The sequence below is a fragment of the Macaca nemestrina genome, chromosome 14 (genome assembly GCF_043159975.1).
Source record: "Macaca nemestrina isolate mMacNem1 chromosome 14, mMacNem.hap1, whole genome shotgun sequence".
Lineage (NCBI taxonomy): Eukaryota > Metazoa > Chordata > Mammalia > Primates > Cercopithecidae > Macaca > Macaca nemestrina.
In genome coordinates, this window is record NC_092138.1 from 111744102 (window position 1) to 111769304 (window position 25203).

General features: G+C 47.6%; 3 protein-coding genes across 4 annotated transcripts in view; all 3 read left to right on the top strand.

The window, feature by feature from the left end:
• The first annotated feature begins 699 nt into the window (after nucleotides 1-699).
• Nucleotides 700-17455, top strand: LOC105464037 (exosome component 2). The gene is made up of 9 exons (XM_011711660.3): nucleotides 700-854; nucleotides 3005-3106; nucleotides 5085-5130; nucleotides 5667-5756; nucleotides 6794-6859; nucleotides 8270-8338; nucleotides 9548-9724; nucleotides 10458-10586; nucleotides 11092-17455. The coding sequence occupies exons 1-9, from the start codon at nucleotides 733-735 to the stop codon at nucleotides 11170-11172; spliced, it is 882 nt and encodes a 293-aa protein (XP_011709962.1). The 5' UTR covers nucleotides 700-732; the 3' UTR covers nucleotides 11173-17455.
• Nucleotides 17456-19400: 1945 nt separating this feature from the next.
• Nucleotides 19401-25203, top strand: part of LOC105464039 (ABL proto-oncogene 1, non-receptor tyrosine kinase) — a 186385-nt gene continuing 180582 nt past the window's right edge. For both annotated transcript variants that reach the window (XR_976636.2, XM_011711661.2), the window contains exon 1: nucleotides 19401-20250. Coding sequence is in view for 1 of the 2 variants with exons in the window: in XM_011711661.2 (XP_011709963.2) it covers nucleotides 20115-20250 (136 nt within the window). In the remaining variant the exon portion in view is untranslated. The remainder of the gene's footprint in view (nucleotides 20251-25203) is intronic.
• On the top strand, nucleotides 19404-19502 carry LOC139358230 (uncharacterized). Its single transcript, XM_071078443.1, has one exon. The coding sequence runs from the start codon at nucleotides 19404-19406 to the stop codon at nucleotides 19500-19502; it is 99 nt and encodes a 32-aa protein (XP_070934544.1).

Sequence of the window (25203 nt, forward strand, 5' to 3'; positions counted from 1 at the left end):
TGTAACTAAATGCAAGCCATCTTCGTATTATGTGTGCACTTCCCTTCCCTACCAAATATACCTGGCTTGCAAGGTTTGACCTATACTGTTAGACGATTTTTAACTTGTTTCCAAAAGAAATATTGGAGTAAATTAGCTTGCTTAAAGAAGTCTTTATGAAAGAACAGAACCAAGTGAGAAGTATCTGGAGCCCGGTTTGGAGGTATAGATGATGATGCTGAGCCAGCACCCACGGGGCGGCAGCAATGTAGAATACTGGGGCTACTAGGAACCGTGTGGACAGGGGCTCTTCTCTCTGTTCAAATAGTGTTTTCTGTAGATCCCATCTCTCCATCCTCCTGAGCTCTCTCTTAGAAAATACCGGATTTCAGCAGCTTAGAATCGGACAGAAACTCAGAGGTCCGTTTCTCAATTATCGCTAACCCTTGTAAACAATAAATGGGATGGTGAGTACAAGACAGTTTTGGTAAAAAGTCACACCCCACACAACGTGAGATTGTATTATTCCACGGGTGCTCCCTTGCCAATAGTAAACATGGCAGCTCGGCTCCCTTCCCTTCGGGTTCGCCTTAGTGTTGCCAATTGTAAACATGGCCTCCAGGCCGTGAGTTCTCATTGGCAGCTGCTCTGAGTCCCCGCCCTTCCCCGACCCTCCGAACGCGGCCAGGAGTTGCGGAGTCGGATATCGCGGCTCCCGGCTGAGCTGCGCCTGCGCAACTCATTGGCGCCAAGATGGCGATGGAGATGAGGCTTCCAGCGGCTCGCAAGCCTCTTAGCGAGAGACTGGGTCGCGACACTAAGAAACATCTAGTGGTGCCGGGGGACACAATCACTACGGACACGGGATTCATGCGGTACGTGGGGACTTGGGGGAGTCGAGGCTTCATAGAGCGGCTTCAGGGCTCTCTGCACGTGGTCCAGGCCTCGTATCCCGGTGTGTCTAACTCCCCGCGGGACCCCAGGCACTTGGTCTGAGCATCCTACTCGCCTCGCTTCCGAGCCTCGTGCTTCTTGCCCGCTGCGTCTTGTGTGTCCCCTTCTGCGTTTGTCTCAGCTCCCTGAAACCCTCCACTCCTGACCTCTGGTTGCTGTGACTTTTGGGTCTTCTGCCTGAAGTCCAAATCTTTGAGCCTTCCTTGTAGGAGACCTGGAAAACCGGGGAGGTTTAGGCGCAGCCTCTCTTTCCAGTTTTCAGCTCTCTGAGGGGACGGTGGGTGTTCTTGGCCGCCTCCTCTTCAGTTTAGAATCCGTAATTGTTCCAGCTTAGGGCAAACAGTTACATTGTGCTGCCTGCACCCATTTATACACATTTTGAATCCAAGGGGTGCAGTACAGTGTGTTGTAGTTAAGAGGGCAGGCTCTTTTTTTTTTGAGACAGAGTTTCACTCTTTTTGCCCAGGCTGGAGTGCAATGGCGCGATCTCAGCTCACTGCAACCTCCGCCTCCCAGGTTCAAGCGATTCTCCTGCCTCAGCCTCTCGAGTAGCTGGGATTACAGGCATGTGCCACCATGCCTGGCTAATTTTTGTATTTTTAGTAGAGACGGGGTTTCTCCATGTTGGTCAGGCTGGTCTTGAACTCCCGACCTCAGGTGATCCACCCTCCTCAGCCTCCCAAAGTGCTGGGATTACAGGCGTGAGCCACCGCACCCGGCCGAGGGCAGGCTCTTGAGTCAGACAGTTGGGGTTCCAGTCCAGCTACCATCACATCTTATTAGCGGCATTGCCTCTCCACGGTCAGTTTCCTCATCTGTAAGATAGTGATAATAACAGTATGATACGGTAATGAGGATTAAATGAGATAATTATGTAAGAAAAGAAGTAAAACCAGCCATTATATCATCATCATAGATAACACTAGCGTTTCAACCTTTTTTTTCTGTACATGTATCTATACAAGGGGCACAGCATTCATAGCATTGCCCTTTAACCTGTTAGTTTAAGGCTAGTGGATCCTAGGAAATATTTTTTTTTCATTTTTGAGACGGAGTCTCTCTGTCGCCTAGGCTGGAGAGCAGTGGTGGGATCTCGGCTCACTGCAACCTCTGCCTCCTGGGTTCAAGCAATTCTCCTGCCTCAGCCTCCTGAGTAGCTGGGATTACAGGCACCTGCCACCATGCCCAGCCAATTTTTGTATTTTTAGTAGAGATGAAGTTTCACCATGTTGGCCAGGCTGATCTCGAACCCTTGACCTCAAGTGTGATCTGCCCACCTTGGCCTCCCAAAGTGCTGGGAGTACAGGCATGCCCAGCCCCTAGGAAATTTTTTTTTTTTTTTTAATGAGACAGAGTCTCACTCTGTCGCCCAGGCTGGAGTGCCGTGGCACAGTCTCAGCTCACTGCAACCTCCGCCTCTGGGATTCAAGCAATTCTCCTGCCTCACCCTCCTAAGTAGCTGGGATTCCAGGCGCACGCCACTACGCCCGGCTAATTTTTGTATTTTTAGTAGAGACGGGGTTTCACCATGTTGGTCAGGCTGGTCTCAAACACTTGACCTCGTGATCCACCCACCTCGGCCTCCCAGAGTGCTGGGATTATAGGCGTGAACCACCGCACCTGGCCAGGAAATCTTAAGATTCATTCTTTCGTTAATGCTTTCAACATATATTTATATTTTGTGCAGTTGGGATATAACGGCAGAGTGAAAAATCTCTGTCCTGGTGGAGTTCTAACGGAGAATGTTAGGCAATAATGCAATGGGGAAAAACGTGGAGCAGGGTCAATGGAATGTGGGGGAGTGGTGGCAACGGGGTGGGCTGTGTTTTCAATGGCACAGTCAAGGTAGGCCTGCTGGAGAAAGTGACACCTGAGCAGACCTGAGTGAGAGGAGTGATTTCCAAGTAGCCAGTCTGGAGAAGGAGCACTGAAGGCAGAGGAAGCAGCCAGCACAGAAGCCAGGCTTTGCAGGGGGAGCTTGTTAGCTTTGAGGAACACATTGTTCTTGAAAGGAGAGAGGTCACCTCGAGTTACCCTGGTATCCTTTCTTTGTACCTTTGCCTTGCATCAGGGGCCACGGAACGTATATGGGAGAAGAGAAGCTCATTGCATCTGTTGCTGGCTCTGTGGAGAGAGTAAACAAGTTGATCTGTGTGAAAGCTTTGAAAACCAGGTGAGAACAAAAGGTGTGTATTCCCTTTCTTGCGGCATCCAGGTTGTACAACCAGGCTTTTTCTGCCCCCTCCATATCCCCTACCCCACCCCTGCCTGCCCTGTCATACTGTAAGTCTGAGGTTTTTACCATGACTGTAGGTGGGGTGGTGCAGATCAGTGTAGGCTTCAGAGGTTTTCCCATGTTATGTCACCACTCCAAGCCTTGGTTACCTCCTCTGCAAAGTGAGTATAATAGCATGGCCTACTTCACAGGATTTTCTTTTTTTTTTTTTTTTGAGACGGAGTCTCGCTCTGTTGCCCAGGCTGGAGTACAGTGGCACAGTCTGCTCGCTGCAACCTCTGCCTCCCGGGTTCAAACAATTCTCCTGCCTCAGCTTCCCAAGTAGCTGGGTTTACAGGCACTCGCCACCACGCCTGGCTAATTTTTTTATACTTTTAGTAGAGACAGGGTTTTACCATGTTGGCCAGGCGGGTCTCGAACTGCTGACTTCAGAAGATTTCCCCCCACTTGGCCTCCCAAAGTGCTGGGATTACAGATGTGAGCCACTGCGGCTGGCTTAGGATTTTCTTTAGAATTCAGTGAGATGGTGCATGTAAAGTATTTAGCACAGGGCCTGATACCTAGAAGCATTCAATGAAGATTAGCCCCAGAAAGCAAGCCAGTGAGATTAGAACAGAGTGAGTGAGGGAGAGAGTAGGGGCAGATATGAGCAGAAAGCTGAGGTGGGCAGACATGGGCCTGCCTTGTAGCCAGAGTAAGCATTTCGGCTTCTACTTTGTGTAATCTGGGAAGCCCCTGGAAGGGGTGGAGCAGAGGAGGGACTTGATCTGGACTTAAGCTCACTGTGGCTGCCGATGGGAGATTGAAGGGGGATAGAGCAAGCTTAGGGAGGTGGATTAGGGACCATACTCATAATCTGAAGTGATGGTGGCTTCGACTAAGGTGGTAGCAGTGGAAGGTGGAGGAGTGATTGGGATCCACATAGATTTTATTTTCTGAGTGTTTTTTTTGAAATCATGAAAAGGTGTTGGGTTTTGTATTCTTTGGACTTTACTGTACATAGGACCCAGTCAACTGTGAATAGAAATAATTTTACTTCTTCCTTTCCAATTTGGATGCCTTTTATTTCCTGCATATGTTTTAAGGGTAGAGCCAGCAGGATTTGCTACTGGACTTGTCCTGAAGTGTGAGAGAGAGAGAGAGGAATCAAAGAACTCTCCAAGGTTTATTGGCCTGAGCAACTGGGGATGGAGTCACCATTGACTGAGATGGGGATAACTCATCCCCTACCTCGGTTTGCTACGGAGGACTGGAGGGGGCTGTGGGAAAGCTTAGTTTTGGGCGTGATACATTTGAAAATGCCTATTAGTCATCTAAATGGCAGAGTTGGGTAGCTGGCAGTTGAGAAGGATTTGGAATTCAGGAGAGTGGCACAGTGACAGCACAGAGTGGTATTTTAATGGTATTAGATTGAGTGGCCGAAAAGCGAAGAGGTCTAAGGACTTGGCCTCAGCACCGAGTACGTCTCATTAGAATTGTGGATGAGGAGCTAGCAAAGGGGCTTGAGAGGAGCAGGCAGTGAGTGAGTGGGGGAGACATGAGCAGACTCATGCGGTTGGCGTCTGGCTCAGATTTCCTTTCTCTTCCTTTGGCTGGTGCAGAACTCATCCGTGTGCCACAGGAAAATAGTCCATGTTTTTCAGTGTCATGTAATTGAACAAAATAGGGGGTTTTTTTGGCTAAATGAACTACTTGAATAGCGATTTGTTTGAGGTTAATGGAGACTTTATACATGGAGGAATGTTTGAAGTTAGCAATTTCTGAAAATAAGTCCAGATAATATAGTTACATGAATTTGCTGAGTGTGACGCCTATTCAAGGCTTTCACTCTGTTAAACCAACATCTCAAATGGTGTGTAGTCTTGTCAGAAAGTCTGCTCACAGATGCACGAATCCCTTGTGTTTTATCTTTCAGATACATTGGTGAAGTAGGAGACATTGTAGTGGGAAGAATCACAGAGGTAACGTGGATATCAGATTGGTGTTTACAAAGTCGAGGCAGGCTGGCGATTGTATTCATGGGACAGTCATTCCACTTGTAGTTACATGAAAAAGGCATTCGTTGCATTTGGCTATTGTGTGGCCTCTGATGTAAATATGTGGCTTGTTCGATTTGGGATTACTGGTTACTTTCTTTTTCTTTTTTTGAGATGGAGTCTCGCTCTGTTGCCCAGGCTGGAGTGCAGTGGCGCGATCTTGGCTCGTTACAACCTCCGCCTCCAGGGTTCAAACGATTCTCCTGTCTCAGCCTCCTAAGTAGCTGGGATTATAGGCACCTGCCACCACGCCCGGCTAATTTTTGTATTTTTAGTAGAGACGGGGTTTCATCATATTGGTCAGGCTGGTCTCAAACTCCTGACCTTAAGTGAGCCACCACCTCGGCCTCCCAAAGTACTGGGATTACAGGCGTGAACCACCGCACCCAGCCTTACTGGTTACTTATGATGTGAACTCCTGTCCCTGGAGCGTGTGTCCAGGTGTGGAACTTGGCTTATAGGTTCAACAGAAGAGGTGGAAGGTGGAGACCAACTCCAGGCTGGATTCGGTCTTGCTGCTCTCGTCCATGAACCTTCCTGGAGGAGAGCTGGTAAGGGCTACAGCTGGGGCCATGGACTGGAGCCCAGTGGGCTGGGGGGAGCTGTGGGACCCTTTGTTCCACCAGAGGACTTTGCTTTACACTGAGGTTACCCCTTTGACTCCCGTTTGTCTGCTGTGAAGTTTGCTGTCTGGATGTGTATGTAGACTTTTCACCCTGTCCAGGTCTCCCGAAAGAGGGAGCAGTTGGCATACGGTAGGATCAGAAACATCCATGGGGTGGGATCCCAACAGAGAGTTGGGGAGAGAAGCTCTTAGATGCTGCTTGTTAATAGCTTTCCTTTTCTGGACGTATCAGCTTTGCACAGTGAAGATGTTCCTTGGAAAGCTGTCTTTACATTAGTTTTTTGTGAATTGAAAGGCATTTGGTTATTCCAGACAACCACAGTAACTAAGCCACAGCCTTTTGTAAAATACCATGGTTCACTTTTATCTTCAGTCCAGCATGTATTTACAGAGAGGCTTACTGTGCCAAGCTCTGTGCCAAGTGCCAAGCACGACTGAGTTCCCTAGCAGGGGATATAAGATAACTGACCCAGTATCTGGCAGTAGAAGAATAAATAAGCTGTGGTTATACAAAAGGAGTGGTTCATTCCAGTGAGAGAAGCTCGTAGGAAAGACAGGATGGAGAGACTTTAAATAACTAGTTCAGGGAATCTGAGATAAAGGGAAATGTGTGAGCAGAGATATATCCAAGCAGGAGTTAGTCTGGTCCTGCTGGACCACAGAGAGCTGTCATGGAAGATGAGTGTGGAAATGTTGGCTGGGTGAGATTGGGAGGGGTTGGAATGCTCCTCAGGGAAGGGAGGGAAAGAGGAAGAGGACTATGGAAAAGTCTCTTGCGATGGAAAGTCGTGATTATCACTCATTCCCCTCAAGTGGCTCGGGTTACCTACTTTTGCCATAGTTCTCAGTGTTTGAGTATTGTGGTTGGCCTCAAAAATCTCAAAAGGAAGTGAAAGAGAAAGAAGTGATGGAGACCTTTCTGAGGACCTGGCTTCAGTAATGTCATTTCTTTGTGTATTTCAGAGGAGAAGATCTGCAGAAGATGAGCTTGCAATGAGAGGTTTCTTACAGGAAGGGGACCTCATCAGTGTATCCTGTGCTTTGCACTGCAGCCTCTTCATGCTTTTCTGTGGGGCTGGGAAATGGGCCTTCCATTGTATGTCTCTGATGGAAGAACCGTTAGACCAGGTGTCGGGCTCTGCTGTGTCCTTTCTCGGTCTCTTTAACTCAGGCTGACTCCCCAGCTCTTGTTCAGACCTGCTGCTAAGTCATTTCTTTGGGTCTTGTAACTTATGGTAGCCTGTGCTTTAGGCTTTTGTTAATGATGTTAACTTTTAGCCCAGGGAGTGGAAGAGGTGTTGTTCACATCAAGATATTAATGACAGGCCGAGTGTGGTGGCTCATGCCTGTAATCCCAGCGCTTTGGAAGGCCAAGGAGGGAGGATTGCTTGAGCCTAAGAGTTCAAGACCAGCCTGGGCAACATAGCAAGACCCCCTCTCTACAAAAAAATAAAAATAAAAAATTAGCCGGGCATGGCGGCACATGCCTAGCTACTCAGGAGGCTGGGGCCGGAGGGTTGCTTGAGCCCAGGAGCTCAAGGCTACAGTGAGCTCTGATCACACCACTGCATTCCAGCCTGGGTGACAGTGCACGACTCTGTCTCTATTTTATGTTATTAAAAAAAATTTTTTTTTTTAAGACGGAGTCTTGCTCTGTTGTCCAGACTGGAGTGCAGTGGCGTGATCTCAGCTCACTGCAACCTCCGCCTCCCGGATTCAAGCAATTCTGCTTTAGCCTCCCGAGTAGCTGGGATTACAGGTGTGTGCCATGCCCTGGTAATTTTTGTATTTTTAGTAGGGACGGGGTTTCACCATATTGGCCAGGCTGGTCTTGAACTCCTGACCTCAGATGATCTGCCCACCTTGACCTCCCAAAGTGCTGGGATTATAGGCATGAGCCACCATGCCTGGCCTTTAATTTAATTTAATTTAATTTATTTTTTTGAGACGGAGTTTCGCTCTTGTTGCCCAGGCTGGAGTGCAATGGTGCGATCTTGGCTCACCACAACCTCTGCCTCCTGGGTTCGAGCGATTCTCCTGCCTCGGCCTCCTGAGTAGCTGGGATTACAGGCACCTGCCACTACGCCCAGCTAATTTTGTATTTTTAGTAGAGACGGGGTTTCTCCATGTTGGTCAGGCTGGTCTAGAACTCCCGACCTCAGGTGATCCACCCGCCTCAGCCTCCCAAAGTGCTGGGATTACAGGCATGAGCCACCGCGCCTGGCCTTCTGTCTCTATTTTTTTAAAAAAGATATTCATGACAACCAAGGGGAGAAGTGAGGTCACAGTGATGTCCTCTGGGTCTGTCTAAGATTGTTGAGCCTGGACCATTGGAGAGGGGAGGAAAAGATGGAGGTGTGGGGTCAAGGGGCAGAGGCTGCAGAGGACAGGACAGTGTGTGGCCGAGGCTACTGTTTGTTCCTTCATCACCCTGGCCAGGCTGAGGTCCAGGCAGTGTTCTCTGATGGAGCTGTCTCTCTGCACACGAGGAGCCTGAAATATGGAAAAGTAAGTTGGGCTCTTGATGTTCCTGTTTGCTGACTGAGATTGCAAGGCTATTTCTTAATCCCTATAGCTCTCTGGAATTCTGGCCTAAAGAACCCCAGTAGCTAAGCATTAATAGAGGTTGGCATCCCACAAACTGATCGTGTTCCTTAAACATAACATGAGGGTTCACAGGTCAGGGTTCACAGGGTCATGGGTCAGTAGCTTTGTAAAGAACAAGTTTTATCCTTTTTCTCCAGGGAGACTGACTCTTTGGACAGAAGAGCCCGTCCAACTGTGGGCTGGGAGGTGCAGCTGTCTCTCTCCCTCCAGGGGGCGCTGCAGCTCAGCACTGGGGCCGGGGCTGAGGCGGTCCTGGGAACAAAGGGAGGCTGGGCCTGGAGAAACAACCCTTGGACAAGCGTCCAGTCAGTCCAGTGGATGTTATTGCTGGCAAAGCTTGCTCTGTCATCTGAGCCTCTAAATGGAATTTCACTGCTTTTCTTGTACGAGGTTGCATTATTGAAGCTATTTATTATTTTAAGGAGAGCATACTTCCTAAAACAAATTAGGATTTACTAGTCTCTCAGCTTTATCTGGGTGAACACTTTTATTTTCCGAGTGGAACAAAACCTCTTCCCTTAATGGAGTGGCTGCAGCCAGCCACGTTCAAGTACATGGAGTAGGCAGAGGACTGCTGCAGTATGCTGACTTTCGCAACCCTGGGTCCTGTGGACTCGCCCTTGGCAGGACATGCACTTGAGCTGGCCTGCCAGGACCAGACATGGATTTGCACCCAGCTCCACCCAGCTCCTTACCTACCCAGAGGCACACATCTCACAGGCAAGATGAGTGTTTGGGGTTCAGGTATGAGCTAGGGTCCTGGAACAACACAGTGCTACTGGACCAGCAGGAGGCTTCAGCTCCCTCATTGGCTTCAACTTCTCTAATGTCTGGCACCTGAGTTCTGGCTTAGAGTGCAAGGGAGACTGTAAAGGGAAATGACAGAGAAGAGCATTGAAAGTCACCTTCTGCTGGGATGTATGAATAGCCTCTGAGTCCCCAAGTGTTCTCTGCAAAAATGTGTACTATGGGTGTGCGTATAGGCGACAGCAATTGTAAACAGGAAGGACACCAATTTGAATATACTTAGGATGTGTATTCTGTAGTCTCCTTTTCATTCATCCCACTCATGATCCTGTAGTGACCTAGCTTTGTGATGTATTTCTTTAGCTAGGTCAGGGGGTTTTGGTCCAGGTTTCCCCCTCCCTGGTGAAACGGCAGAAGACCCACTTCCATGATTTGCCATGTGGTGCCTCAGTGATTCTCGGTAACAACGGCTTCATCTGGATTTACCCAACACCTGAGCACAAAGAAGAGGAAGCAGGGGGCTTCATTGCAAACCTGGAGGTGAGCAAACACTGTGGCCACTGTCGGTGGGAAGGATGGGACTCAGTCTTTGCTGTGTTTTTGTGGCCAGTGAAATTGGTGGTTTTTAGCTCTACTACTGCTGTAGGCTGAGTCACTTTGACTTTCCATCAAGGTGTATTCATGAACCCCATATTATCTTCTCTCTTCTAAGGAGATGAACTCAGTGAATGGTTCGATGTTTGTTGGTGGCGATGGCAAAGTTGCAGGGTAACGCCGAAGAGCCACTGAAGAAGCCATTCTTTTTTCTGTTTGTTTGTTTGTTTTGTTTTGAGACGGAGTCTCACTCTGTAGCCCAGGCTGGAGTGCAGTGGCGCCATCTTGGCTCACTGCAAGCTCCGCCTCCCGAGTATAAGAGATTCTCCTGCCTCAGCCTCCCGAGTAGCTGGGATTACAGGCGTGCCCCACCATGCTCTGCTAATTTTTGTATTTTTAGTAAAGATGGGGTTTCACCATGTTGGTCAGGCTGGTCTCGAATTTCTGACCTTGTGATCCACCCGCCTCGGCCTCCCGAAGTGCTGGGATTACAGGCATGAGACACTGCGCCCTGCCCCATTCCTTTTAATCTCCCTTGGAGTTAGCTGTTTGATTGGTTTGGAGTTCCAGGGTGATATTTTCTGATTCATAAGTAATTTATTTGTGATTTTCTGTGGCTGGTCACGTATTTTGGTCCTGTTTATATTTCCCTTCCCTTCTCCTCTGTGTCTCCTTATAGCCTGTCTCTCTTGCTGATCGAGAGGTGATATCCCGGCTTCGGAACTGTGTCATCTCGCTGGTAACTCAGAGGATGATGCTGTATGATACCAGCATCCTCTACTGCTATGAAGCATCCCTTCCACATCAGGTACTCTCCTCAGGACCTCTCACTTCTTCATTGATCTGTGAGCTGCTCTGTTGTTTGCGCAGAGACAATGTGCGTGTCTCCCAATACTTTCCAGACATCCATCAGTATGAACTGGCCTGAAACAGCCCTAATGAGTGTCTGGTAGATCTTTCCCTAAGATAGTTGCAGGATTCTCAATGCGTAGTGTCAGTCTAAGGATTTTAGGGCTGGAGGTGTCAGGTGGGACTAGTTTATGAGAGCAACCTCGGACTGCATCTTACCTATCCCAGATTTCAGCCAGCTTTTGGATGGATGTCAGAATAATTGTTCTTGTCGGCTACATCCCAGAGAATCTTGCTGATGTATCAGGCTGCTTTAGCAGATCATATCTTGTAACGCTTAGTCTCTGAGACATGAAAGGAATACAGAAAGTTTATGTTAACGGCTTGATTTATGTTTGGATTGGCTTGGTGGTCTGTTTATGGTTGGTTTCTCTTCTGAACAAATGCCTTTTTCCCTTTTTTAGATCAAAGACATCTTAAAGCCAGAAATAATGGAGGAGATTGTGATGGAAACACGCCAGAGGCTTTTAGAACAGGAGGGATAAGGAGGTGCTCCAGAAGGACAGGACTGTGGACCTTGCAGGAGTAAAGACTGTGATGTGTGGTCCCCACATGTGGCTCAGCGAAGACTCGAGAGGTCATTACTTTGTCTGCATTGACAGCCCTGTGACTGCCTCCAGCCTACAGGCCTGCTTTCTCCTGTCCTAACACCAAGCCTGGGTGGCAGATGAACAGTGCTCCCTTGGGTTGCCGGCTGAGTCCCAGCATTAGGGAATAGTTTCAGGTCTTTCAAAGTGCACGGTGTTCCAGTCGAATGGCCTCCCATCCTGGAATAATATGGAGAATCCTTTGTCTTCCACTCACTGTCATTCACAAGGCACAGTGCCCCATGAAATTGCCCCAGTAGAAAACATGGCATCCCTGACCCCCAAATGGTCTGTTTTGGCCTCCATTCCTATATCCTTTAAATGACTGAGAATGCAGCTGGTAAAGTTGGAAGAATAGTTAACCAAGCAGGCCAGACGCGGTGGCTCATGCCTGTAATCCCAGCACTTTGGGAAGCCGAGGTGGGCAGATCACCTGAGGTCGGGAGTTCGAGACCAGCCTGGCCAACATGGTGAACCCCATCTCTACTAAAAGTACAAAAAATTAGCCAGGTGTGGTGCGCACCTGTAGTCCATAGCTACTCGGGAGGCTGAGGCAGGAGAATCGCTTGAACCTGGGAGGCAGAGGTTGCAGTGAGCTGAAATCTCGTACCGCACTCTAGCCTGGGTGACAGAGCGAGACTCTGTTTAAAAAAAAAAAAAAAAAAAAACCAAGCAGACTTTTGCTTGGTTGGAATCTGATTTTCTGTTGCATATTCCTTATAGCCATAGATGCGATTATGTCCATACCAGGCTGCCTTAATCTGTCCTGCTTGGAGGGTGACTTGTAAGATGCTGAATTATTCATAATAGGGTGAATGTTCTGGGTCCATGTACTCTGAGAAACATGAAAATAAACTAAGAAAAATGGAGACTGGAAAAGCAAAGCTGTTTTCCTCCTATAATTGAAGTAGTAGTGCATTAACTTGTGGATAATTCAGGGTTAAAGGATAAAAAGACGCCATAATATCCTTTTTAAAAATGTTCCCCCAACCTACATCAGGGCACCATTTTTCGATAGTCATCAGAAAAAACAATGCACAGGAATTCTCACATTCTTCAGCATGCCACCACGCCTGGCTAATTTTTTGTATTTTTAGTAGAGACGGGGTTTCACCGTGTTAGCCAGGATGGTCTCCATCTCCTGACCTCGTCATCTACCCACCTCATTCTCCCAAAGTGCTGGGATTACAGGCATGAGTCACCATGCCCGGCCTGGTCTAGATCTCTTGACCTCGTGATCCACCCGCCTCAGCCTCCCAAAGTGTTGGGATTACAGGCGTGAGCCACCGCACCCAGCCATATTTTTTGATATTTATAGATGTCTTTTTGTTTTTGAAACAGAGACTCACTCTGTCACCAGGTTGGAGTGCAGTGGCGCAATCTCGGCTCACTGCAACCTCTGCCTCTTGGGTTTAAGCGATTCTCCTGCCTCAGCCTCCCAAGTAGTTGGGATTACAGGCTAATTTTTGTATTTTTAGTAGAGATGGCATTTTACCATGTTGGCCAGGATGGTTTTGATCTCTTGACCTTGTGATCCCCCCGCCTCAGCCTCCCAAAGTGCTGGGATTACAGGCATGAGCCACCACGCCCAGCTATAGATGTCTTAACATCATTGTTTTCTGTTCTTTTGTTCTGGGTGATAATAAGGAGCTGAGGACAGCTGAGGAAGGGCTTGGCAGACAAAATGCCTTCGACAGAGCCCTAACTTTTTAGGAGACAAGGTGTCTAATCCAGGCTGGAGTACACTGGCATGATCATGGCTCACTACAGACTTGGACTCAAGCAATCTTCCTGCCTCAGCCTCCCGAGTAGCTGGGTTTGGTTTTCACCAGGGCCATATGTCAGCTTATTTACCCTCCTTACTCGGTGTCCCCCAGCCTGCCAGCCTATGCTGTTCAGCCAGTATCTGCTGAACGGTGATTACCTACTAAGTGGAACTAATAAAAGTCTATCTAAAAGCAATCTTTAGTGATTAGCTCCTTGCAGTGGCCCGCTAGAGGGCGCCATTGTTAAGTGTAATTCCGGTAGGTTTTTTTTTTTTTTTTTTTTCCAAAAAATGGAATAAACTGAGATCTTTACCTGGGTACTGAATCCCTCTAGCAACTTGGGGTGTTGCTTTAACTGAATCACTTTTAATTAAAATATATGAACTTGAAGGGATTTATTCAATATTTGACAATATTACTCAATATTACTTTTTTCTTTTTTGAGACAAAGTCTTGCTCTGTCCCTCAGGCTGGAGTGCAGTGACGGGATGTCAGCTCACTGCAACCTTCACCTCCTGGGTTCAAGTGATACTCTTGCCTCAGCCTCCTGCATAGCTGGGACTACAGGCGCCCACCACCACGCCTGGCTAATTTTTTTTTGTTTTTGAGATGGAGTCTCACTCTGTTACCCAGGCTGGAGTGCAGTGGTGTAATCTCGGCTCACTGCAACCTCCGCCTCCCAGGTTCAAGCGATTCTCCTGCCTCAGACCTCTTGAGTAGCTAGAACTACAGGCATGTGCCACCACGCCCAGCTAATTTTTTGTATGTTTAGTAGAGACGAGGTTTCACTGTATTAACTAGGATGGTCTCTGTCTTCTGACTTCATGATCTGCCCACCTCGGCCTCCCAAAGTGCTGGGATTACAGGAGTGAGCCACCGCGCCCAGCCGAATTTTTATATTTTTGGTAGAGATGGGGTTTCGCCAGGCTGGCCAGCCTGGTCTCGAACTCTTGAACTCGGGTGATCTGCCTGCCTTGGCCTCCTAAAGTGTTGGGATTACAGGTGTGAGCCACCGTGCCCAGCCAAGCAATATTTGTTTCTGATTGTCAGGCATTTGCCAGGCTTTGGATTCTAGTTTTTAAGCCCTTAAAAGTATCATTCAGGGCCTATGTTCTCAGGACCTCTGTGCCTCGGTTTTTAAAAAAGCATCATTCTACAGTATTATACAGGGATTTTAAAAGTACAGTGCATCAGCTGGGGGCGGTGGCTCACACCTGTAATCCCAACACTGTGGGAGGCTGAGGCGGGTGGATCACCTGAGGTCAGGAGTTCGAGATCAGCCTGGCTAACATGGTGACACCCCATCTCTACTAAATATACAAAATGAGCTGGGCGTGGTGGTGGGTGCCTGTAATCCCTCAGGAGGCAGAGTAAGACTGTCTCCAAAAAATAAAAAAAGTACAGTGCATCTCTAGAAAAAAATATTAGAGTCTAGGCATTGGGCATAGGGCTCACCTAAAACGAGAAAATGACAAAGTGGAAAACTAGGGATAGGCCTTCAGATCAAATGCAGTTGACCTCTGCTATGACTCCCAGCAAGCACGGTCCCAATCTTTGTGGAAAACCAAACAAGATCTAGTTTGATTCTCATTAACCCTGTCTCTACAAAAAAAAAAAAAAAAAAAATCGTAGGTGTGCTGGCATGTGCCTGTAGTCCCAGCTACTTGGGAGGCTGAGGCCAGAGGATCACCAGAACCCAGAAAGTTGAGGCTGCAGTGAGCTGAGATTGTTCCACCACACTCCAGCCTGGCCAACAGAGTAAGGCCCTGTCTTCAAACAAACAAACACCAAATTAAACAAAAAACCCAAAACCCTTGTAAAGTAAGCTGTAGGACCTCCATTTACCAGTGAAGAAATGAACTCAGAATTAAAGGGACTCGATGAAACCCCTTTGCAGTTGTGAATCAGTGTAGATTGAAGCTCTAGGGAGGTGTCCTAAGTCTGTCCCATCCTCTAAAGGATGGGCTGGGCTGACTGAAAGTTTATGGACCCAGAAATGTAATTCCAGCACTGAGGCATCCCTCCATGTAGGTTCTGTGAGGGCGAGGGTGGGCTTTTTCCCCCACCACTGTGTCTCAGCACCTAAAGCAGTGCTTCACGTACAGGTGTTCAATAAATACTTCTTAAGTGAATTGTTACTTATTTATTTCAAGACACGGTCTCACTCTGTCTCCCAGACTGGAGTGCAGTGGCGCAATCTCAGCTCACTGCATCCTCTGCCTCCCAGACTCAAGCAATTCTCCTGCCTCAGTCTCCTGAGTAGGTGGGATTACAGGCATATGCCACCACACCTGGCTAATTTCTGTATTTTTAGTAGTGAGGGGTTTCACCATGTTGGCCAGGCTGGTCTCAAAACTCCTGACCTCAAGTGATCCGCCTGCCTTGACCTCCCAATTCACGCCCGGCCGTGAATTGTTAGTTTAAAAAAATGTGTATTGGCCGGGCACAGTGGCTCACGCCTGTATTCCCAGCACTTTGGGAGGCCGAGGCGGGTGAATCACGAGGTCAGGAGTTCAAGAGCGTCCTGCCCAACACGGTGAAACCCCGTCTCTACTAAAAATACAAAAACTTAGCTGGGCATAATGGCAGGCGCCTGTAATCCCAGCTACTCGGGAGGCTGAGGCAGGAGAATTGCTTGAACCCAGGAGGCGGAGGTTGCAATGAGCCGAGATAATGCCACTGCACTCGAGCCCAGGCGGCAGAGTGAGACTCTTGTCTATAAAAAAAGAAAAAGTGTATTGGGGTTCTGATTTGACTGCTCAATGTTAAGCTAAACTAGAGAATAAAGAATGCGCGCGGCGGCTCACGCCTGTAATCCCAGCACTTTGGGAGGCTGAGGTGGGTGGATCACGAGGTCAGGAGATCGAGACCATCCTTGCTAACACGGTGAAACCTTGTCTCTACTAAACATACAAAAAACTTAGCCGGGTGTAGTGGCAGGCGCCTGTAGTCCCGGCTCCTGCAGAGGCTGAGGCAGGAGAATGGCGTGAACCCAGGAGGCGGAGCTTGCAGTGATCGTGCCACTGTACTCCAGCCTGGACGACAGAGCAAGATTCCGTCTCAAAAAAAAAAAAAAGAATGTGCAGGAAATGACTAAAGTATGAATGGGAATAAAAAGAAAGCACAATCTCCAGAAGGAATAATTAGGATATAATCAGGATAAGATAAGGGATAAATAGGCCAAGTGCAATGGCTCATGTCTATAATCCCAGCACTTTGGGAGGCCAAGAGGGCGGATCACCTAAGGTCAGGAGTTCGAGACCAGCCTGGCCAACATGGCGAAACCCCATCTCTACAGAAATACACAAATTAGCCAGGTGTGTGGCGTGTGCCTGAAATCCCAGCTACTTGGGAGGCAGGAGAATCACTTCGGCCTGGGTGGTGGAGGTCGCAGTGAGCAGAGATCGTGTCACTGCACTCCAGCCTGGGCAACAGAGCGAGACTCTGCCTCAAAATAAATAAGTAAATAATAAATAAATATAATGGGTAAATAAAGGAGAACAAGGGCATTGACAGTTGAAGAATGACACTCCAGATCAGAACTAAGATTGTCAGCCAGATAATTTTGTGAGAGAACAAAGCTAAACCAAATCACATCTGAATTTATAAATTCCAGTTCTAAATCTAGGCACAATTTTTCGTGTTTTCCATTCAGTACCTTCCAAGTAACTAATTCCTATTGAAACCAGTATCAAAAGTAAGTGTCATCTTTCAATGCAGCGGAAATATTTCTAAAATAATATAATAGCTGAATGTACAACACTTATCATGCAGCTGTTCCTCTGATAGCAGCAACTTGTGAAAAATCAGTGGTCTCAGATCAACAGGTTTTTGATACTGAATGGTACAGTGGAAACTATGAGTTTTGGAGCAAGGTCAGTCTGGGATGAAATTGTGACTCTGTCACATATTGGCCAAGTGACCTTGGGTAGGTAAGTCACATCTCTGTTTCCCCATCTGTATTATGGGGAATAGTTTTACATGCCTCACTGGGCTATAGTGAGGATTACATGAGATAATGCAGTTTATGGAAAGTGCAAACAGTGCTGGGTGTAAAGTAGGCGCTTTGATAAGTAGATCCCTCCTTAGAAATGGGATCTTGGGACGGGCGCAGTGGCTCACGCCTATAATCCCACCACTTTGAGAGGCCGAGGCGGGTGGATTGCTTGAGGTCAGGAGCTCGAGACCAGCCTGGACAACATGGGAAAACCCCGTCTCTACTAAAAATACAAAAATTAGGCACGTGTGATGGTGCGTGCCTGTAATCCCATCTACTTGGGAGGCTGAGGCAGGATAATCGCTTGAACCCGGGAGGTGAAAGTTGCAGTGAGCTGAAATCCTGCTACTGCACCCCAGCCTGGGTGACAAGAGCAAAACTCCGTCTGAAAAAAAAAAAAAAAAAAAAAAGAAAGAAATGGGATTCCTGTCAGATGCATCCCTCTGGGGAGACATGGAGAGCCAATAGGAACCAAGGTGCTTTTTAGTCGCAGAACATGGATTCTATCAGGTGTGGGTTTGGCACATCTAGGTCATTGGTTCTGTAGACTTGCTAAACCCAACCATCTGGGCATTTTCTCGGCTAATATAGAGGATGTTTTCATGTGAATACGTGTTCACCTGTGAAATGTTTATAGTCTTAAAGATTCGTTCCAGGGCAAACATCTGATAGCGCCTGGCAAACCCAACAAATGGCTTTTCTGTAATGAGTAAGCCTCCTAATGCCCAAATAAATAGTTGAATTCGTTAGCAACATGTCGGATGTTTTCCCTATTTCTGTATGTTTCTTCGCTAGTTGTTTTTTTGTTGTTGTTGTTTTTGTTTTTTTTTTTTGAGACGGAGTTTTGCTCTTGTTGCCCAGGCTAGAGTGCAATGGTGTGATCTCAGCTCACCGCAACCTCTGCCTCCTGGGTTCAAGCGATTCTCCTGCCTCAACGTCCTGAGGCTGGTATTACAGGCATGCACCACCACGCCCGGCTCATTTTGTATTTTCAGTAGAGAAGGGGTTTCTCCATGTTGGTCAGGCTGGTCTCGAACTCCCGACCTCAGGTGATCCGCTCGCCTCGACCTCCCAAAGTGCTGGGATTACAGGCGTGGGCCACCGCGCCCCGTCCGCTAGTTCTAATATTTATGCTTTTTGGAGGGTGAAGGGGTTGAGAGGCACCAAAAACCTTGGCTTCTAGGAGCAAGCCACATTTTCTCCCTTAGAGACTGAAGGAAATCATCCGATTCCGGTTCCAGGAAAATCCAATCCGCAGTTTTTCCCTCGCTTTGTCCCGGTCTTACTACTCGCGCCGGGGAGACGCGGTCCAGCCGACGCTCGGCCGGGGAGAGTCCACCAGGTCCCAGGAGGGCGGGGCGAGGCCCAGCGGTCGGGGTCCGGGCCAGGAGTCTCGGTGCGGGAGGACTCGCGCGGGTGCCGTGGGACCACAACTCCCGGGACGCACCGCGGACTGCGCCGAACACGGTTGGCTGGGAGATCCAGCCCTACTGCCCCCATTGGCCAATGGGACGGGGGAAAGAGGCCCGACCCGGATTCTCGGAGGCCAATGACAATACAGAGGAGGCGGGTGCTTCCTTATCACTCACCTTGCGCTCAAAGAAGCCACATTTAAAAGGTCGTGCCGGGCCCGGCTTTCGCAGGCAGTGGGACCAGAGCCGGGACGCGCGGCGGTGTCCCGGGAAAGCGGCCCTGAGGGCATCCGGGTCCCCTTGAGGCGGGCTCCGGACGTCGTCGTGGGCGGGGCCGAGGGCGGGGCCTGGCCTCGTTGTGGAGCGGCTCGTAATCCATCATGGCGGCCGCGGGGGTCGGTGTCTGTGCCTGAGCAGCGCTGGAGCCGGAGCCGGTTCCCGGGTGCTGCGACTGAGGAGCCCCTCCGCTGTCCACGGCCCCTACCGGCGGGGGGCGGCTGGGTTCCTCGGCGGAGCTCTGGGGATGTGACTGCCTGAGGGCGGTGGTGGTGTCAGCGTCCGGGGCCGGGGGAGAGGGTGTCTCAGGCAGAGACCCCCGGGCTTGGGGCAGCTGAGGCGGCCGGGCCTCCTCTACACGGCGCCCGCCTTCCGCTGTCTGGGCCGCGAGAGTCCTTCGTCCCTTACAGCTCCACCCCGGCTTTGGGACACTGGGGGTGGTCTGTTACCCTCAGCTTGGGACACCCCGTTTTCCGAGGCGTGGAAGAGCGTCGCCCTGGAGTAAGCCGCCCGTGCCGCGCCCCGGCAGCCTCCCTCAGCCCCGAGCCGCCCCTTGTTCCGGATCCCGGCCCCAACTTTGGCCACAGAGCCTCTCATTCAAATCCCTCCCTGCTGTCAAGGGGTCTCCCCTTCCCCCAAGGTGGCTCCCGCGAGCCTCTAATGCCCTGACTTCTTCCAATGTCACCTACGGCCCCCTTAGTCTCAGGTCAGCCAAAAACTTTAATGCAAAGGAAAAGTCTGGATTGGTTCCACAGGCCTTTTAAAAAGCGGACTTAAAAGTTGCTGGCAATGCATTCCTTTTCGTCAGAGTCGAGGGCAAACTCGCTGAAATCTGGGTGACCCGTGTCCTTTTCCGGAGAGCAGAGCAGAGAAGCGAGAGCGGCCACTAGTTCGGCAGGAAATTTGTTGGAAGATGAAGAAGCTAAGATAGGAGGTTGGTGACTTCCACAGGAAAAGTTCTGGAGGAGTAGCCAAAGACGATCAGCGTTTCCTTTATATGTGGGAATTGAAATGACTAGCATTATTGACCCTTTTCAGCATCCCCTGTGAATATTTCTGCTTAGGTTTTTCTTCTTGAAAAGAAATTGTTATTCAGCCCGTTAAAAAAAAAAAAAAAAAAAGTCGAGAAACTTTTGGGTAACACTGCAATTACATTACTTAAAATTGATAAACTGCGAAAATAATTGGAACTCCTGCTTGCAAGTGTCAACCTAAAAAAAGTGCTTCCTTTTGTTATGGAAGAGGTCTTTCTCTGATTGACTTCAATTGCTGACTTGTGGAGATGCAGCGAATGTGAAATCCTGCGTATATGCCATTTGCCTCTACGCTCTCTGACCGTTCTGGAAGATCGTGAACCCTCTTCTGGAAAGGGGTACCCATTATTACTTTATGGGGCAGCAGCCTGGAAAAGTTCTTGGGGACCAAAGAAGGCCAAGCTTGCCTGCCCTGCATTTTATCAAAGGAGCAGGGAAGAAGGAATCATCGAGGCATGGGGGTCCACACTGCAATGTTTTTGTGGAACATGGTGAGTGCTTTTCAAAATTTCTGCTCATTATTTTCCTCATGCGTTCATCTTAGGCCTTCAAGGAACTTTGAACAATAGTACTTGCGACAGTTCCTTCCAATTCCACTTAATACATTTGTTACTTTAGTTATCTCTCAAGTTTCTGGTGAAACTTACTTTGTATAAGAAAAAGTTACTTCGTGAGTTCGGCTTTATTCAGAATCTATTTGAGTTGCTTATTTCTTGCCTGCTTCCTCTGCGAATTCACTGTTGACCTTGGACAAGCCATTTTACTGTTCCAGGGCTTCAGTTTCCTGAGGGGCTGGACTTCAGTTGTTTCTTAGGATGCATGGTTCTGTGATTCTGCTCTCACCGAAGTCAAGGGCTCTTCTGACATGCATGGATTCTTTACTGCTTTGTCTACAGAGAGCTTTTATCATATTCTCAAAGTGGTTTGTTTTTCTGGTAAAGTTAAGAATCATAGATACTGGTTGATGCTAATATCCTTGACCTTTTCCATCATAAGTGGGACTTGAAAATACTCACTTTGGAGCCATGTGGGAAAAATCAAGTGGGGAGGCAGCATTCCTTATTAATTTTAGATACACAGCTTCTGTCTTACCTTCCATAGGAGTAATCCCTTCCTCGTTGATAAGGCTTTCATCCTCTCTTCTCCCTGTTGAGAGTGACATTTGGGCCAATAAAAGTTGTCTTTGACATTTTTATGAACATATTTGGCATTTGAGTGCTGACAGCACATTTTATGTTATTCATGTCCAGTAATTCTGTGTGAAGTTAAAGCTAAGGGTCGGCTTACACTAATGTCTATAACCAATTAATTAGGGTTACTGTTTGTACTGTTGCAGCCTGCCATTTTTCAGATTGTGTCCTTTATATTAAAAAATCAATTGAGCCCACCTATCCTATAAGCAAACGTATCAAGTGTGCCAGTGGCTTATAGTTTGAAATTCATTCAGAAATACTTCTTAACATTGGGTGACTGCAATCAACAAAGGCTTCTGTTGGATGAACTTGCATTTGACGGTTGAAGTTTTACTTGCTTACAAGAAAATACTCACTCCATCTAAATAAATCCGGGTGCTTGGATTTTACTTTGCCTTGAAACATTAATTCTATTTTAGCTTTGTTTTTAGGCAAGCCAATATGGTCATGTGTTATGATGGCTCCCAAATTCAGGATTTAAAAAGTGAATTATTTACATTTTAACTTGTGATGGTCATGCACCTTACATAGTGAAAATTGGTACAGACTTTTTGGAGAGCTTTGGCGGAACTTATCAGAATTTGAAATGTATGTGCCAGTGACCCAGTAATCTCATTCCGGGAAGCTGGTATAGAAAGCAGTGTAGTTCCCTACGTGTCCCTGATATCCCTTCAGGGGTTGAGAGGCTGAAACTGTTTTCATGTTAATAGAGCACCAAGATCTTGTCTCTTTTGCTGTGTTGACGTTTGCACTAATGGTACCAAAGTAAAGCAGGTGTCTTAGCATGAATCAGGGTTGTGGCACCTAACTGTACTTGCAGTCATTGCATTCTTCATGACATGCACTCACACTTAAAAAAATACACACACACACACACACACACACACACACACATCCACTTTTCACTGAAAAATATCTTTTTTTTTTTTGAGTCAGAGTCGCTCTGTGTCACCCAGGCTGGAGTGCAGTATTGCGATCTCGGCTCACTGTAACCTCTGCCTCCCGGGTTCAAGCGATTCTCCTGCTTCAGCCTCCCAAGTAACTGGGACTACAGGCACGTGCCACTGACGCCTGGCTAATTTTTGTTTTTATTAGAGACGGGGTTTCGCCATGTTGGCCAGGCTGGTCCTGAACTCCTGACCTCAGGTGATTCACCAGCCTCAGCCTCCCGAAGTGCTGGGATTACAGGCATAAGCCACTGCGCCTGACCAGTTTTCACTGGAAAATACCTTGATGAAGCAGCAAAAATTATTAATTTTATTAAATTTTGACCCTTGTGTATGTCTTCTTAATATTCTGTGGATTAAAAAGGGAGGTATGCATCAAGCACTTATACTGTGTAGTAAAGTATAATGGTTATCTCCAGGAAAAGCACTTCGGTGATTGGGTTGCAAACTGAACTAGCCACTTTTGTCATGGACTACCATGTTTACTTGAAACTATGAGTCTATGGTTATTCAAACTAAAAAGCGTATGAAGGAATCTTTCGAAGAAAACACCAGGTAGTATTTGTTGCCGATGACGAAATTTTAGCTTTCCAGTGAAAATTAGGATTTTAGAGAATTTTTGTCTTTTTTCCTTTTCGAGATAGAGTTTCGCTCTTGTCACCCAGGCTGGAGTGCAATGGTGCAATCTCGGCTCACTGCAACCTCTGCCTCTCAGGTTCAAGCGATTCTCCTGTCTCAGCCTCCCAAGTAGCTGGGATTACAGGTGTGCACCACCATGCCCAGCTAATGGAGAATTTTTATCTGCCACTGTGATATAGAGATTGGTGGTAATATTTACAGATGCCATATTTTAATATAATGAAATGTATTATTTGGAAGATCTACATAAATCAGTAAATCAATATTTTCTTTTTTGTTTGTTTTTGAGATAGAGTCTTGCTATGTTATATAGGCTGGAGTATAGCGGCGTGATCTTGGCTCACTGCAACCTCCGCCTCCCAGGTTTAAGCAATTCTAGTGCCTCAGCCTCCCGAGTATCTGGGATTACAGGCACGCACCACCACAAGTGAATACTTTTTTGTATTTTTAGTAGAGATGGAGTTTCACCATGTTAGCCAGGCTGGTCTTGAACTCTTGACTTCAAATGATCTGGCCACCTCAGCCTCCCAAAATGCTGGGATTACAGGTGTGAGCCACCATGCCCAGCCAAACCAGTATTTTCTAAATGATCAATGCATGATATAAAATCATGCACAGGTTAAAGATCCATTCAAAGTGCAAAATGGAGGCCAGGTGCAGTGGCTTACGCCTGTAATCCCAGCACTTTGGTAGGCTGAGGTGGGTGGATCACCTGAGGTCAGGAGTTCGAAACCAGCCATGAAATCTAGTGAGATCTTACCTCTACAAAAATTTAAAAAATTAGCCAGGCTCCCACTGGAGCCAGAGAGTTGAGGCTGCAGTGAGCCGTGAACACACCAGTGCATTCCAATTTGGGCAATAGAGGGAGACCATGTCTCTGGAGGAAAAAAAAAAAGAATGCAGTTCATTGGTAGGGTTTCAGATTCTGCATGGCACCCAGCCTTTAAGAAATTCCTGGCTAGACCAGGCGCAGTGGCTCATGCCTGTAATCGCAGCACTTTGGGAGGCCAAAGTGGGCAGATCACCTCAGGTATAGAATTCAAGACCAGGCTGACTAACATGGAGAAACCCAGTCTCTACTAAAAATACAAAATTAGCCGGGCGTGGTGGCACATGCTGTAATCCCAGTTACTTGGGAGGCTGAGGCAGGAGAATTGCTTGAACCCGGGAGGTAGAGGTTGCAGTGAGTCGAGATCATGCATTGCACTCCAGCCTGGGCAACAAGAGCAAACCTCTGTCTCAAAAAAAAAAAAAAAAAAAAAAAAAAAAAAAAAGAAATTCCTGGCTGGGTGCGGTGGCGCACACCTGTAATCCCAGCACTTTGGGAGGATGAGGCAGGCGCGGATCACTTGAGGTCAGTAGTTTGAAACTGGCCTGGCCAACGTGGTGAAACCCCATCTCTACTAAAAGTGCAAAAATTAGATGGGCGTGGTGGCGTGCACCTGTAATCTCAGCTACTTGGGAGGCTGAGGCAGGAGAATATCTTGAGCCTGGGGGGCAGAGGTTGCAGTGACCTGAGAAAGCGCCACTGCACTTCATCCTGGGTGACAGAGCGAGACTCCGTCTCAAAAAAAAAAAAAAAAAAAAAGAAACTACTATTTACCATGTTTTGACGTAGCATCAAAGAACAATATCTGTGGTTATCTAGAAAGTCTGTTTTTGGGGGAGAAAACAGTTATTTTCCAGTAATAAAAATATTTGTTTTTAAATGAATAATTATTTTTTTAAATTTCAGTATTCATTTCTAATATGGTAACTATTGATGAGATAACCTACACAAACTAAGGCTCTTTGGGGCCTTCAGTGATTTTTCAAGAGTGTGACAAGGGCCTGAGATTAAAAAGTTTGAGGCCAGGCACTGTGACTCATGCCTGTAATTTCACACTCTGGGAGGCCAAAGGCAGGTGGATCGCTTGAGTCCAGGAGTTCAGGATCAGCCTGGACAACATAAGACCCTGTCTCTACAACAAGAACAAAAAAAATTAGCCAGGCGTGGTGTCACACCTGTGTTCCCAGCTACTTGAGTGGCTGAGGTGGGAGGGTCACTTGAGCTCGGGAGGCCAGTGCTGCAGTGAGCCATGATCATGCCACTGCACTCCAGCCTGGGTGACAGAGCAAGACCCCATCTCAAAAAAAGTTTGAGAACCATTGCTGTAGAAAGTCTATCAAGAAGGCACATAGGGATGTTTGTTGCTAAAGTACTAACACTGAATGATGTCTGTGTTGTGGTGAGTAGAAAAAAAGCAATTTGAAAATCATTCTTTATGGTATGGCCCCATTTTTGTAAAACAAAAATAACTGTTGATGTATGTCCAGGAAAAAAAGGTATGGAAGGATTTTAGACCAAAATTTTTATCTCTAGGGACTTGAGCTTTAGGTGGAATAGGAGAAGACTTTCTCTTTTTGGTTTGTGTGATGTTCCAAGTGTCTTTTAACAACAAACTTGGGTTATCTTGTAATACAAAAAATACGAAGATTTAAAAACTGAAGCCAGGCACGGTGGCTCATACCTGTAATCCCAGCACTTTGGGAGGCTGCCGCGTGTGAATCACCTGAGGTCAGGAGTTTGAGACCAGCTTGACCAACAAGGTAAAACCCCATCTCTACTGAAAATACAAAAAATTAGCTGGGCATGGTGGCAGGTGCCTGTAGTTCCAGCTACTCG